Source organism: Cydia splendana, chromosome 22 (genome assembly GCF_910591565.1).
Source record: "Cydia splendana chromosome 22, ilCydSple1.2, whole genome shotgun sequence".
Taxonomy (NCBI): domain Eukaryota; kingdom Metazoa; phylum Arthropoda; class Insecta; order Lepidoptera; family Tortricidae; genus Cydia; species Cydia splendana.
The window spans coordinates 844,227-860,944 of record NC_085981.1 but is presented as its reverse complement, the minus strand read 5'-3'; the positions used below and the strand labels follow the sequence as shown (position 1 = coordinate 860,944).

Below are 16,718 nucleotides of genomic sequence, written 5' to 3'. Positions count from 1 at the left end.
GTCGCGAATTAGTCACATGTGGATCAGCATACGATAAATCTGATCTCACAGATGATATTATATTCGCGCCCAGAGACGAATACGCTGATAATCTTGGTCTTCTCCAGCCTGTCTTCTCCGAAGTACAAGCCCGTCTTTGGAGAGCACACCAAACCAATTCTTCATCGTATAATAAACATCACCAACATTTCGAATTCAACGAAAATGACATCGTCTGGAAACGAAATTACGCAATTAGTAATTCTCCTAAACACTATTCTGCTAAACTTGCACCCAAGTTTATTAAATGTTCTATCCTAAAAAAAATATCACCCTTAGTATATGTCCTACAAGACATGTCCGGCAAAATGCTCGGACGATGGCATATTAGAGACCTTAAAACCTATCCCCAAAATTCTAAAATAACATACTGTTTTTCCTTAATTAGATTCTTATTTGGCTCAAACTTAGCTACTTTTCTCCTAAGCTCCTAACTTGTAAAATATTGTATATAATGTTATACATTTATAATTATATCTCATCCCCATTATACATTTCGGACTCATTACATTTCGTACATACCTACTTAGTACGAATTTATACGTTCATTTATACTATTTAATTTATATAACGTTATATTACGTTCATATAACGTTATTCAAAGCTAACTCTACCAGAGTTAGAACAATACTTATTTATATATTTCTTCCCTTGACATAACGTTCATATTTACGTACTTAGGTACATACGTACCGTACAGTACATTTATTAATTCCATTAAGGAATTATCTTATGATATTTTGTAGTAATCCTACATTCCATACGGCATTATTTTGTTGAATAAATGTCAACAATCGTACTCTTTGTAGGTACACATTATTGTAGATATTATATTTAGATTCATTAATATTCAGCGGGTGGTTACTGATTAATAAGCCTTAATACCAATGGAGAGCGATTTAATGAGTACATCCTCTACTTAAAGGAGTACTCTATTGAAACTTATTTTGGTTAAACAATTAACCAAAATTTTATAAGATGATGTATGAATGACCTTTGGTATGCATGTTTAAATCGCCTCTCTTGTATGATAAACATTGTATATAACATCCCCACCTTCTAAATTTATCACTCATACCCATATTCATTACATTATATTTACATTACGGAAAAATCCTTTGGCCATAAGCCCCAGGATTTTCCCTTCCAGGGCGACCCCGGTAGTGTAACGGTGCGTGTAACGAAGCGTTACACTATCGACCTTCATACTATTTCTGGCACCATACAAATTCTAAATTCCCTTTTGAAATTCAAATCCTATTCCAAATTCCATTCAATGATTTTTATTTTCAGTTCGATCACATACTCTGATCGATAAACATCATTTAATCTAACAGACTGTACTTCCCAAGTTTCTAAACACGACCGTTTTAAGTGTGATTTTTATTAGTAAACGTAATAATTCATAAGTGCGTGCAGTTCAGTATAGTGCTCGTTTTGTGGCCCTGCACACCTTCCAGATATATATCTACATCATCACCAAGGCACATATTGTAAGTTATTTGATTTCTAACCTTCTGAATTACGAAAGTGTTTTTATACATACCTATCTGTTAACACGTAACCTGTATTGTTACAGGTGCCTTTTTATTTAAATAATAAATACCCCTCATCGCTCTGGATCCTGCCTTTTCATTCCCATCATCCCCGTGAGGCTCCTCTACCTGCCCCCTCACAATTTACTCTTCTTTTTCACACTAGGATAGAATTAAGGCACCCGCGTGCTGCTTTACTACCTAGTCTCTAGTCTACGTCACCGGGTATGGCATTACCCTGGCACCCCCCATTCGTATGTCGCAATTAAATAATTACAAAAATGCCACACTATTGGACACTCCTTACACTGTCAACTGTTATTGTTAAATAAATGCCAATGATGAATATTTTAGTCTGTAGGTTTATCATGTTCTTGAGAGTGATTAAGGTTGCCAGAGATCCTGAGGATTATGGTGGCCATGTAAAAAAATGGAATATCCTGTCAAAGTCCGGACATGACCCTAAAAATTCAAAAATTTCCTGGTGGGTTATTTCTTAAAAAGTGTGCCCGTTAAATCCCTTATGGCATAACCTTTTGTGGGCCACTATACTGAGAACACATTTTGTTGATAGTGGTTGAGTCCATATTTGTTGTCCCTTAGCTTTACATTTTCAGCATAGCGAATCTATAATTATTTTGATCGGCAACGTACTTGTAAAACCATTGAAGTTGCAAGCTTTCATAGGCTACAGTATCCGGTGGGCTGTACTTTTGTTTGCCACCATCCCTACTGCTCAGCATAGGACTTTCTTCTAGTACGCCACTTGTGTCGGTCCTGAACTAATCTCATCCAGATGTAACCAGTTAAAAAAATATACAGACGAATTAGTCTACGTTTAGTTTCCAAATCAAAGATTATTTAATCTCAAATGTGATTAATCTGTAGGCAATTCTGACATTTTATTTATTACACCTATCTTTCCAATTAACATTGTCTCCATTTTTCTTCTCGAGACAAGAATTAATAAATATCCATGTCTTGTTACCTATAATCGTTTGGACATTTAGATTTGACATTTATAAATCTGTTAATGTCTTCCAGTAATTTCTTTGACATTTTAATCTGGAACATGGCACAGGATTTTGGACGTCTACGAAATGTCCAGTTTTTAAATGCCGGCATGATATTTTAGACGTGCTATAAAAATATGAAAATATGAACCAACAGGGTTAAGATGTGCGATTGTAAAACATTAAGGCGATGGTGGGTTAAAATACTTCAAATGTTAGTTTGTACATTTTTGTTCTCTTTCCTCCATACTTAGTATAGTAGGGAGAAATAGCACGATTTTATTTTACTTGTTTTTTTTGGATACTACAGTAACTGATCACGAATGATTATGATTTAAATTAAATTCTTACGACTTTTACACATAATTATTTAGGAAAATGGGACTTAGTCGTGTCTTCTCCGAGACCACAGGGACAATGCGGTCCTTGAAACGTCGGAGGTATTTTAAAACTTAATCATACACGATTAAGTCTCGTTTTCGTAAATACTTATACGTGAATAAAATACCGGAAATCTATATATTCAAAATTGATATAAAATTTATAATGTAGGTTGAATTTAATTTTTGAAGTGAAAACTTCTTTAGCGGCGCTGGGCACTTTTTGAGGTGGGGAAAAAATATAAACTCGTGACAGCGTAACGCGATCACGTGACCGTAAGGTTTAGATGGCATTTAAATCAATAAAGAAAAACTCAATGACATTACATGAAAAAGGTTCTAATCTTGTACGGGTTGAAATACGAGGATCTCACAGTTACATTTTAACTTTATATCACTCAAATATACTTAATTCAATAAAGCTACATCTTGATGAAATCGCTAATAAAAGTGAACTCTAATACTGGTGAATAAAACTCAAAATATCATAACCAAATATATTTAGATGCGAGGTCTGCAAGGTAACTTTACAATTTCTATTCGAATTTTAAACAATTAACGCTACAAATTTGAATTTCGAATTTTAAACAAGCTCACTGACCAGCAATTTCGGAACTAAAGTTTTTCAATAGAAAGGAGGATGGGTCAATTATACATAGTGCTGCAGACATTTTGGACTAGTCATTGAGTTTTCACTTCTGTCGGCACTCCCGAAGTGCAACACGTTGTTTTTTTTACATTTACATATACAACACTCCAAAACGATACCTATCTTTCAACACACATCGTATTCTGTACTAATAAATCTTACATCGAACAATTTTCAGCGGCCAAAGATCCTACTAAAAATACTGAGTCAGTTTTGTTTTGATCCATTTAAAATATTCTGTTGTCAAAACAAAGTCGACTTTTGACGATCGAATTATAGCCGAATCGATTCTCGCATCGACATGACTCAGGATCGATTAAAATAGGCTAATATTAATATGTCGTACCTAAATCAAAATGATTTCGACATTTAGAAGCATTTAAATGGATTATGATTTTAAACATCTGAATAGTTGTTGCTCGATTAGGTAACTATTTATTTGATAATAATAAAATCAACACATGTTTTGTGTAACATTTAAGAACTTAGCATAGGAAATTAGTGTAGCATAATTACAAAGGGGATCAACAAAATATCAAATAACTGTATACGAAAAAGTTTTTCGGCTTGATAATATTTGTATCTAAACTGCTTAAAAAATTAAACTAAACCTAAAAGGGATAAAAATCCTTATTTAGCCTTTAGTATCCTTCAATATATAATTTTGTCGACAGTCAAAACTATCAGTTTAACAAAATTTCGTACATATACTGAGATAATCTATATCTGTAGGATATTGCAAAATTCCGCTTCTCCAGAATATCCAGCCAATGGTATCCGATGCAAGCGACCTTGATGTCTCTAATTAACTCTAAAACTATGTAATTACTCCGTATTTTTGGCACAACATTCTCCAACGGAGGAATGACGATAATTCATTGAAACTACAGAAACATGAAACTCGCAATAACAGTGCTTTAAATTAATATGCATTAAGATGTATTGAGCCATCGTTAAAGTGCTTAGAAGTATGCTATAATAATTATTAATTGCTGATAAATGTGAATTGTCTTATGTCAGTACTTAGATTACTTTGTATTTGTAACTAGATTTAAGGTAATGTTCAAAATGTACACAAATCACAATTGTGATTAATGTAATAGACTAAATACCTAAATGCCTAGAACTTGGGTAGAGTCTGACCAAGCTAACTCGGCAGCGATTTTGATAGCACAGACTGCGCAAGTGTTAATTTAAACGACAAACTTCTACTAAATTATGACGTTTAAAATAGGTAACACTTGCACTGTCTGTGCTATCAAATCGCTGCCGAGATAGCGTGGTCTGACTCTATATAGTTAGCTAAGAGCAATTACAATGGTAAATGAATCTATTTAGTGTTAAAGTTCAAAGTAAAGAAACGATTTTCACAATAATAAGATAAACACAAAAAAAATCGCAAGTAGGTAGTTTCATAGACAAAATCTCTGACTTAATACAAAAGGTAGCTATGGGAGTAAAACCAATAAAAAACCTTCAGAAAATATATGTATGTTGACCAACATAATATCAGTTCCTTAAGTTAACTAATAAATAATAAAAATATGTTCTCCCATCAAATTAACAAGCTCGTCCATATGTTCTCTGATGAAATCATAGAAGTATAAAATAATCTGACGACGTGAACTATAAACTCCACTTCGATGGTCGCGATAAATATGTCGCTGTCGACATGACGTGGCCATACCTACTGCTAGCCAATTACTTATATTATATTTAAGATTGTTAGTATTTCAGTAATATTTTTATAAGCTCTGGAATGCCGCGGTTTCAATATGATTCGTTTAGTTTTTTGATTCAAAGTGGATTGACCCATGTTTTAAAAATTATCTTCATTTATTTAACATTAGGTTTAAATAATATAAATACACATGTATTCTATCTTTTAAAAGCATTAAGGATGATCACGTTAGACCGGGCCGTGTCCGGGCCGGAGCTTCCGGGCACTTACTTTTCTATGACATGACAGGCGATCACGTGAGGCTTTCCATAGAAAACGATGTGCCGTAAGCGCCGGCCCGGACACGGCCCGGTCTAACGTGAGTCATCCTTTACTATTGAAAACATAACCAATTACAATATAGTTTCTTCAAACATCAACCAAAGACTGCATTAAAAAGTCTACAACATTAAATAATATGTTTTTAAGATTGTCTGTTTTTATTTTAACAATATCGGAACGATTTATACGATAGATGTAATACTTGAGTACCTACATATAATATAGTCTCATGTATATACCAATGATACCATATTATGTACTTATCAAATTGTATCAAACTTTCTTCAATATAGTTTGAAAAAAGCTTGATACTATTTGATAAGCACATATTAGTGACGCAGCTTAACTTTGGTCTAATACGATAAAAGATAATGAAGAAATCAATAAATCTTTAACCAAACTATTAAGTTCAGATGAAAAACTCAACAATGACAATCTAAACACACTACACACACAAACACACTTTAATCTGGCAAGTGCAGCGCAAAGCGTGATAACTGATAAATGGCATTTATGAGTGGGCTCTGGAATTCCATCGTCGGAGGGAGCGATAAAGAGGTGACTTGGGAGGAAATCTCGCAGTTCTACTTCGATAAGGGGAAGAAGTATTTCTCGGTGTCGGAGTGGGACAAACAAGAGACGCCGGTAGTGTACGGGGAGGCGCATAAGATCTCTTTCAATAAGGAGAGGCTGGGGTTCACGCCTATGAACTTTGCGTCTATCTACAATATTGATACTAGGAAAGGTTTGTATTGGTTTGACTTAACGTGTTTTTATTTATTTATTTATACTTTATTGCACATAAAATAATAAGTACAAATGGTGGACTTAATGCCTTAAGGCATTCTCTACCAGTCAACCACTGAATCAAAAAGAGGCATTTGTTGGTGCAGGCTTTTTACTGTATTTGAGAATAATTACATCACTACCTACTTTTAATTTATACTACATTTAATTTACAAATTAAATGCTACAAAATAATTAAACATACCTTTGGTACATATTTACTTTGGTCACCTTTGGTGACTGAAATTTGTCTTCATCTTTACAAATCACGATAATTAGGTATACAGAAAAAAATGGCAGGCATCTTATTGGAAATAGAAACTGTATTTTAAACGACATAGATGAGGTCATGTGGGGTAAGAGAACCATACTTTATTTTGCTCCCTTGGATTCCCCTACAATTTTTTCTCTTGGCCCAACGTTTCTCTTATCCCATCTAACGTTACCTATATTCTGATACTTATTTAATGTTAGCACTGCAAATCACCAAATTATACTAGACAGGTACCTACATATCTGCTTACTGCCTGTTGTTTTCTGAGCTAGTGGCATGGCACTGGCAGATGGCGCAGTACCAAGATAGGTATTTAATGTGTAAAATGCCATCCAGATTTCAGATAAATGTGTTAGCGTATAACGTCCTAACGTATCACGACTTTGTTGAATAATTTGCACAAAAGGGTTTTTTAATTTACCGTCCAAAAAGGCATGTGATACTTGCTGCTCTGAGACTTATTACTACTCATAGTGTTGTGTTCCTGCCGGTGAGGTTGCCAGAGCAAAACGAGGGTGCGGGGTGTTAGGGTCGTTAGCGCGCATGTACACCTCTGGAGTCGCAGGCGTCAATACGATACGGTGACCGCTTACCATCATCTGGCCGTATGCTTGTTTCCCACCGACGTAGTATAAAAAAAGGAAATAATAGTAATAGTAACATTGTTGTTTTCAGCGGAAGTAAAGATGCCGAGCGGGCACGTGGACAAGCCAGCGATAGAGGACAACCGTGATGGCACTGTCAGCATCAAGTATGAGCCGCGAGAGGAGGGCGTACATGAGCTGTTCGTCAAATACAACGGGGAACATGTGCAGGGTAAGATAGTTATTACTTTCATGGAGGACATACTCTTTAGACGGAGTAGATCCCTTTTATAGGAGGTCAATTTTGAGTTAGGTCACGTTCTGAGGACGTCACTTAAGATGTAGGTCACTTTCCGAGTTCGAAACTTTTCTGGAAAGTGTCGTCCTAAGAAAATGACCTTCTCCGGCTAAAGGATGACTCACGTTAGACCGGCCCGTGTCCGACACGGAGCTTCCGGCGCATAGTTTTCTATTGAAAGCATCATGTGATCCTTAAAGGAGACAAATGGGTAGTCTATAAAATATAGCCTCCACTTTAGTCAATAAATTATGAAAGTGAAAAAATAAAGGCAGGTTGAACAATTAAGTATGACGAAAAAAAGTCGCAAGATTAGTAAATTATGCTAATAGATAATTTCGCAATTGAATGCATTGTACAGTGCAATGTCATATAATTTTTTTTCTCAGTGTGTACCTATTGTACTATTTCACCTTGTAATCTTTAATCTTGTAATAATTATCATTCATTATCATTGTGTGTGTGTGTGTGTGTGTTATATAATGTGTACCTATCTACCCACTAGCCAAGTCACAGCCTTCTTTACGGCACAGTCTTCTGGTGGACTTATATCGATACTACTTATAGTTAGGGTTGCCAACCGTACTATATTATATAGTATTGTACTATATTTTGGCTCTCTGTACTATATACTTTTGGAAAAATATATAGTACGCTAAAATACTATATTTCCGATTAAACGTATATTACACTCATGTTTAGTATTTTATCGGAAAGTACTATATTTTTTTGGAATTTATAGTACATATTTTTATTCCTTATTCTGGAAAATACTATATTCCACCAAAAAAAAGTTGGCAACCCTACTTATAGTACTCATAAAAATAACATTTATGACTTCCAGGTTCCCCCTACAAGTTCCACGTGGACTCCATCCCCTCGGGCTACGTCACGGCCTACGGCCCCGGTCTGGTAGGCGGCGTCAGCGGAGAACCGAGCCAGTTCACCATCAGCACCAAGGGTGCTGGCGCTGGGGGGCTGTCCATGGCTGTGGAGGGACCCAGCAAGGCTGAGGTACGGTTGATCTTTATTTTCCTAGACTTATTTATGTTGATTCAGCACACATACTAACCTAACCCTAATTTTATACTTGTACCTAACGGAAGAAAAATTAGTTTGCCTAGAGGTAAAAAGTAATGATTTCAGGGTCGAAAATGTTAAGATCCAAAATATTAAAAGTGAACTCAATTCATCATAAAATTGAAACAAATTTGATAAAAGCTAAATTAATCATAGAATAATCTTATGATCATATTAAAAAATATCTGACATTATTAATGTGTGTTTTGTATTCTTAAATGTTCCATATAGGTATTTACTTTACCTATCCCTCCAGACTATTTAGTCTTATATATAAAATATTAAAAACCTATCTTTCTTTGTATTGAACAGATCACATGCCACGACAACAAAGACGGCACAGTATCTGTCTCGTTTCTACCCACCGCTCCCGGCGAGTACAAGGTGTCCGTCAGGTTCGGAGACAAGCACATCAAGGGATCCCCATTCACTGCCAAGGTAAGCCCTATATCGGATAAAATATTAACCGAACTATATTGCAAAAGCTCTAAACTATGCTCCAAAATAAACTCAATTAAGTATCTTCGTTGTGACTAATATTTGAATGCCGTGTTTTATTATTTTGTCCCTGTCACACAATGTTATATACTTAACATTTTATTACAGCCAGTATTGGACCACCATATAATTTAATAATAGAATTGAAAAACTAGCTCAACTATTGGAATTAGGATGCCAAAGTTTGAGAGTTGAACGGACGCTTACTGTATTAGAAAACTGTTTGCCTGCTATTGCAGTATTATTTTGTTGCTTATACAGTTGCTTCTTCTGCATTTTTCAGGTGACTGGCGAGGGTCGCAAGAGGAACCAGATCTCCGTGGGCAGCTGCAGCGAGGTCACTCTGCCAGGGAAGATCACCGACAATGATATCCGCAGTCTCAATGCTTCTATCCAGGTACATTGGAACTTTAGTTCATCATCATCTTCCTCGCGTTGACCCGCCAAGAATTGGCGAAGGCACTATTTTTACGAAAGCGACTGCCATCTGAACTAGACCTTATTGGGATTAGTCCGGTTTCCTCACATTTGAACTTTAGTTATTCCTTGTCTTTCGTAGCTAATAGATTTCTGAAAGAATCATCTGTGTTTAATTAAATTATTTTCTTTTTTTTGTTCATGCCAACCACTTTCTTGGAATTTAACGAACTAACTAAATGTTCTAGAACTAAACTTTTATTATATATAGTTAATATATTAAACTCTATCAATTCCTTAGTATTGCAGACGCATATTGCGTTTTGGTTAAGGAGGCATAAGTTTGAGGGACGGCAACGCATAATTATGTAAATCCCCTGGAGTTGCAGGCATTTATAAGCTATGGTGACCGTTTACAATCAGGTTTGTCACCGATATAAAAAACCTAGGCAATAAGGTTTTCAAATATTTAAGTATTTAAGTTGAAAAACGATGAATTCTTTTCCAGGCACCATCAGGCTTGGAAGAGCCCTGCTTCCTGAAACGTCTGCCGTCGGGCAACATCGGCATCAGCTTCACGCCCCGCGAGTCCGGCCAGCACATCGTCTCCGTCAAGAAGATGGGCGTCCACATTCAGAACTCGCCCTTCAACATCACTGTGCAGGAGCAGGAGGTTGGAGACGCTAAGAAAGTTAAGGTGAGTGAGAGTAACAACTATACTTAACGTCTAAATTACGGTGCAAGAGGATTAAGGCAGTTGGCCCTGCATTTCGCTAATGGAAGGTTCGTCACAAGGCAAATTCCGTTTTCACTCGCTCATAAAGATTCGTTTAACTGTCTGATGGGTATTACAGGATGCAGAAAGTAGTAAGATCGGTTCGGTGCAGTACCGTTCTAAGGCTGACTCTTTTCTGACTATTTTATTGAAGCTAAGTTTGTTAAATCCAGCTGTGTGTCCTTGTGAATAAAATAAATTCACATAGGAACTCCTTTGTCCAATCTTCGCTTAGGTTTGATAGAATATTTCGTATTAAAGTACTCTCTGGTGTAATCAGAGGGAAACTTTGACCCTTGGACATTCAACAACTACCAAAACATAAATCAATGCGATATGACGATACAATGTTGCGGGACTTATTCATGATTTTTCGTTTTTCAGGTTTCAGGCACCGCTCTGAAAGAAGGCAAGACCCACACTGAGAATACCTTCTCAGTAGACACCAAGAATGCTGGATATGGTGGTCTTTCACTGTCTATTGAAGGTACACACATAAATTTATACATTCTTATATTTTTTGGACAAAGATAGTAAATCAATTTAAAGTAAACTAGATTTCAGGAACATTATCAAATCTCTACTACAAAACTCTTCTTTTTCTTCTTCAATGAAATGACGAGAATATGTGTGTATAATATTTATTTTGTCATACTTGTTTATTTAACGTAAATAATACAAACTTAATACTTAAGTAAATTATAAAATAAAATAACTAAAACTTTTGTTATAATTCTTCTTCTTCGTGGTCGTGACCTCATGTCTGAGGGACGTGACTCCTATGGGTTATTCTTCCTACCACTGCTCTCCAGGCCTCTCGATCATCTGCATCGTTGCCTGGAGCGAAGTCTGGGTAATATTTTGGACCACATCTGACCATCTACTGGGGTTATAATTATCATATCCTTTTTGTCTAATGTGAATCCTATATATGTATTATATGAAGATTAATTCATTGGTATCAATAAAGATGGTTTACTCACTGGTTTTCCTTTCAGGCCCCAGCAAGGCCGAGATCCAGTGCGCGGACAGCAAAGATGGCGTCCTCAGCATCAGCTACAAGCCCACCGAGCCCGGCTACTACATCGTGAACCTCAAGTTTGCTGACCACCACGTGGAAGGGTCACCGTTCACTGTTAAGGTGAGTCCGTGAAATAGCTGGCTGGAATACAAGCTGGAGACTCCAGGTCAGTTATGGCATGACGCCGAAAATGTAAGTGAAAATGTTAACACATGTGTACACATGGAATAGGTAGCCGAAACTATGGCGGCTAATAAATAATGAATAACTAAATAATGAATATTAAAATGTGGAAAATGCTTAATTATACAATTACCAGATATGCTCTTATCTCGTAGCTTAACAATTTGGGCAGGCGTGGATCACTCCGCGATTTCGTCGCGTCGCTACAAGTACATGCGGCCCACATCAATTTTGATGTCTAGCCATAGTAGTTGCCGCGTACCGCTACGGAACGGACGTCTGCTCGCGCTTGCGCCACCTTGCGGTCATATCTGTCGTAATAGACGCGTTTTGTTAGAGAGTGAACCTTCTGTACCTAGTACTATTATTTATTCTGTGATTTGGGGTAAAAGCGACCATGACCTCACTGAACATTCTTGACCTGTTTACTGACTTACCAATTTACTCAGGTTACCGGTGAGGGCAGCAACAGGCAGCGAGAGAAGATTCAGAGGCAGCGCGACCAGGCGCCGCTCACCGAAGTCGGGACCAACTGCAAGCTGACCTTCAAGATGCCTGGTATGTGGCATGAGTCTCTCTCTCTCTCTCTGTGTCTCGCTCTCTTTTATCCTTGTTGTGTCTTTTATCCGGGTTGAGTCCTCAGCTACATGTGGTCTACACATCAATAATCTGTTGCATTTTGGAGGTAGAGGGAGACACTTGCGACAACAAATGTTAAGAGGCAGAATATTAGCCTTGCAAGCTAATATCCATTAAAAGTTTATAAAAAAAAATTTAAAGAAAAGGAAAGCCATAAAACGGTCTATATTTCTTTTTACTTTGTACTGTACATCGACAGGCCTTTTCATAATTTTTCCACTTGCAGGTATCACGTCCTTCGATCTCGCTGCCACCGTCACCAGCCCCGGCGGCGTGTCAGAAGACGCCGAAATCCAGGAAGTCGAAGACGGACTTTATTCCGTGCTCTTCGTTCCTAAGGAGCTGGGCGTCCACACCGTGTCTGTCAAGTACAGGGAGATCCATATTCCTGGTAAGTTACTGACTGCTGGGATCACCTCATTTGACCTGGCTGCCACCGGCACTAACCCCGGTGGAGTGTCTAAAGACGCCGAAATCCAGGAAGTGGAAGACGGACTGTATTCCGTACTCTTCGTGCCTAAGGAGCTTGGCGTCCACACCGTGTCTGTCAAGTACAGGAAGATCCATATTCCTAGTAAGTAACTGACTGCTGGGATCACCTCATTTGACCTGGCTGCCACCGGCACTAACCCTGGTGGAGTGTCTAAAGACGCCGAAATCCAGGAAGTGGAAGACGGACTGTATTCCGTATTCTTCGTGTCTAAGGAGCTAGGCGTCCACACCGTGTCTGTCAAGTACAGGGAGATCTATATTCCTGGTAACTGACTGCTGGGACCACCTCATTTGACCTGGCTGCCACCGGCACTAACCCCGGTGGGTCTAAAGACGCCGAAATCCAGGAAGTGGAAGACGGGCTGTATTCCGTACTCTTCGTGCCTAAGGAGCTGGGCGTCCACACCGTGTCTTCCAAGTACAGGGAGATCTATATTCCTGGTGAGTGTCTGACTGCTGTAGTAGCATCTGTCAATCGATATTTTTTTTCTTTTCGTTTGGCGTTTGGCGACGTACGATTGTCTTAGAATTGGATAGGCCCCCATTCGAGATGATGATAAGCAATATCATAGCCAGTTAGTCGATACTCTAGCTACTAATATTTTCTCTTTGCTGCGATGTGAGGGGACATGTAAATGTCTCTTCAGTTATCTAATCAATAAATCATACATCCTTTGTAGTATAACCAGCTATTATAGAAGTAGGTAAAATCCACTTGTAAAAGTTTAATCCATTGTTTGTTACATGTGATATTGATATAAGTGTTTAAAAAATACCATTTTTCAGGATCCCCCTTCCAATTCACCGTCGGCCCCCTCCGCGACTCCGGCGCCCACTTAGTGAAGGCCGGCGGCACGGGCCTCGAGCGCGGCGAGGCCGGCCGCTTCAACGAGTTCAACGTGTGGACCCGCGAGGCCGGCGCCGGCCAGCTGGCCATCTCGCTCGAGGGGCCGAGCAAGGCCGAGATCGACTTTAAGGACAGGAAGGATGGATCGTGTGATGTGTCTTACAAAGTCGATGAGCCTGGTAAGTGGAGAACATAAAATAATTATTTTAACAGCGTTGCTGCGACAGTTCTATAATACCAATTTACAATGTAGGATTTATTTACACTTCCAGCATAAGTCCTGCTAACCTGCTTTAAAAAAAATAGTGTAACATTCGTATTTTTTACTGAAACGATTAATATGTCTGACTAGGTGTATCAGTTAAAAATAATCTAACAAATGATTTTAAAAAAAAATTAACTATATTTCAGTGGCGAGGTGTCATAAATATTCGTAGACAATCCGGAGCTAAATTAGCATTTTATTTCTACTTAGGCTGTTGGATTAACTGCTCAGCAGACTGAAAGTTAGGCAAACCGGTGAGAATCGAGTTCTTTAGACGTCTCACTACTGTTACGTTTATAACTTGATTAAATTACAAACCTATTTATTGCGATTAAACTGGTTCGATAGGAAAAGTAAATTATATAATTGAACGAGGCAAGGTGCAAAAAACACTATAAACTACTTTTATAGAACTAAGTATTATATCCGTCAATTATATGAATATTACTGGTGTTAACTGTACATTAACGATAATGATTTTGAATGTGCCTCTTAAAAATGCAGCTGCTGACACAACTTTAAAAAGTGTTATATTAAATATATGTACTTTTTGATGGAAAGAAGTAAGGTAAGTACCCCTATTAACGACCCCATTAAAATTGGCATTCATTACCGCGGTATATACAAAATAGCGTTTAATAAGAAAGCTTATTAACTTTCTTAGAATCTAAGAACACAGAAATAAAGCCTTATCGTTTGACTATCGAATAAGTATAACATTGCTACGAAAACATCACGCAAAAAAGTCGAAAATACTAAACTAACGCATCAGGAGCGCAAGATTTGGTTGCTCCATACTAACACGCAACACCTCAAGTAAGTAAACGCGTATTATATTTAGTGATTAGCGTAATAATGGTAAATATTATGGAAAGACTAAGACTTGAGATTGATTCTTAGTTATTATCTTTATGGTTCCCAAATACTTTATTTGTGATATTTGCTCGGCAATTGGAAAAAAATAGGAAATTGAAAACCTCGGTGTTAGGTTCCATTTTCTTTGTGTGATACCTAATTTCGAGGTATACCTCGGTAATAACGGAAACGGCATTTTAGATTCGGGCGATCTTATATTCATATATAAATGCACATTTACTTGACTTTTGATGTTATTCAAATATTCAACCACCTATAAAGCTAAAGAGCTATTAACGTGGTATGAAATCTATTCAATAACTCTTAATTTTGATGACAATTTTAGACACCTTCTCAGACGTTTTCTTAGAAACCCTTATATGAGAAACTCGTTCAAGTATTGATATAAAAACATAAGTATGGTTATAAAATTTATTTTTACCATTGTTTTGTAATATTTGGAACCATCCATATTTATTGTATTAAAAAAATACAAGATAACTATTCATTTTTATTAGTCGTAAATGAGTTTTAAAATTATTTGAATTGAACCGTTTAACGATGGTTAGAAAAGACATCACTCGGTAATAAGCTGTATGAGAACCTAATACAGACCCACCCAAAACTTTCATAACTTCGAAATTAATAGGTTCTTAAAATACCTAATACTTTTGATAGTCTTTTGTATACCAGGTACATAATAATTGTTCTTAAAACCTAATTATGTACCGTTGCACACAATATTTTTTCTAAGGCAGCAAACATAAAATAAATATAGATAGAGAAGATAGTAGAAAAATATATTTTATGTTATTTTAATAACATAATAGACACACAAACATACAACATTAACATTAACTTACACAGATCTTGTATATATTGTGTAGAATATAATTGTGATAGGTAGCTTAAATTAACTATCTATCTGTTGCATAAATGATGGCAGGTGGACTAAAACAGTGACAGACTGGACACCTCGTAACGGCCACAGGAAAAGAGGTAGACCCAGGAAGCGTTGGGAAGACGTGTTCCGCGAAGTATGTGGACCAACATGGAGGAGACGGGCTATGGACAGAGAGGATTGGAGAGATACGGGGGAGGCCTACGCCGCTCAGGCGACTTTCATAAGCAAACGTGTTTAATAGAAGTAGAATTTGTAAATAAACATTATATAGTGAAACACTTTAAATAATATAGTACGTGTTTTAGATTTTAGTTATATTTAAAAAAAGTTTTATACTCCAAAAATTACAGTACAATATTTTTAAGTTTAATGTAATATTTTAAATTGTAATGTGTTTTATGATAGGTTTTTTTACTTTACTTTTACTTTAGGTAGCTTAAACTTTTTGGAGCAACTTGCCCTTCACGTCCGGTTGAAATAATTAAGTACCTATTTATTTAACGTAGATAGGTAATAAATTAAACAAGAATTTCGACAGCATCACACTTGCTCGTAAAGGGTAACCCACGATGTTTTTAGCGTTAAAGGAACCAACTATTTTTATTTTAAATTCATTAATTAAGTCTTATAATATGAAAAGCGTACTGTACTGATTACCTATACCATTTTTTATCCATTATTGTCAAATAAATAATATTTATCATAATTATGGAACTAAAAATGCGACGGGTTATCCACCCTCGTAAAAAGGAACCCACATCCGCGGTATTTGGGTAACAGTGGTCCATTACCACGGTAATAGGCGATTTCGACATTTTGGTTTTGATAATTATTTTTTCCTTTATATTTTTCTAAAACAAGGCCAGAAACTAAAATAATATAAACTTTAATTAACAAACTAACATAAAAAAATATGTCTTGGTTCATAAACCGTCGGTTTATGCTTAATTTTTGGCTCTTTTTCGAAAACTTGCTTAACCCCCTCGTTAATAGGGGTACTTACCTTACTAGTACAAAAAATATGTCGCCTACTGTAAGCAATACAAGTGGCATTCTAGAGTTTTTTTATTTTTTCTAGATTTGTAGACCAAATGTTGGTACGTTTTTCCCCGCGATATTTAACTAGACGAACCAAAGGTTTACATGTTTCAGCCGGGCATGCCGCGCCACCGTAGTTTACTC

The 16,718-nt window shown here is 36.8% G+C and overlaps 1 protein-coding gene across 8 annotated transcripts in view; it reads left to right on the top strand.

The window, feature by feature from the left end:
• LOC134801559 (filamin-A) overlaps positions 1 to 16,718 on the top strand; it is a 112,108-nt gene that overhangs the window by 79,041 nt on the left and 16,349 nt on the right. For 6 of the 8 annotated variants that reach the window (XM_063774157.1, XM_063774156.1, XM_063774158.1 and 3 more), the window contains 10 exons: positions 7,354 to 7,494; positions 8,405 to 8,574; positions 8,953 to 9,078; positions 9,422 to 9,535; positions 10,064 to 10,252; positions 10,715 to 10,817; positions 11,329 to 11,471; positions 11,984 to 12,092; positions 12,400 to 12,564; positions 13,452 to 13,691. In XM_063774157.1, the coding sequence (XP_063630227.1) occupies positions 7,354 to 7,494; positions 8,405 to 8,574; positions 8,953 to 9,078; positions 9,422 to 9,535; positions 10,064 to 10,252; positions 10,715 to 10,817; positions 11,329 to 11,471; positions 11,984 to 12,092; positions 12,400 to 12,564; positions 13,452 to 13,691 (1,500 nt within the window). Of the gene's footprint in view, positions 1 to 6,107; positions 6,364 to 7,335; positions 7,495 to 8,404; positions 8,575 to 8,952; positions 9,079 to 9,421; positions 9,536 to 10,063; positions 10,253 to 10,714; positions 10,818 to 11,328; positions 11,472 to 11,983; positions 12,093 to 12,399; positions 12,565 to 13,451; positions 13,692 to 16,718 lie in introns of all 8 variants that reach the window. The other 2 variants (XM_063774152.1, XM_063774159.1) reach the window with 2 other exon arrangements.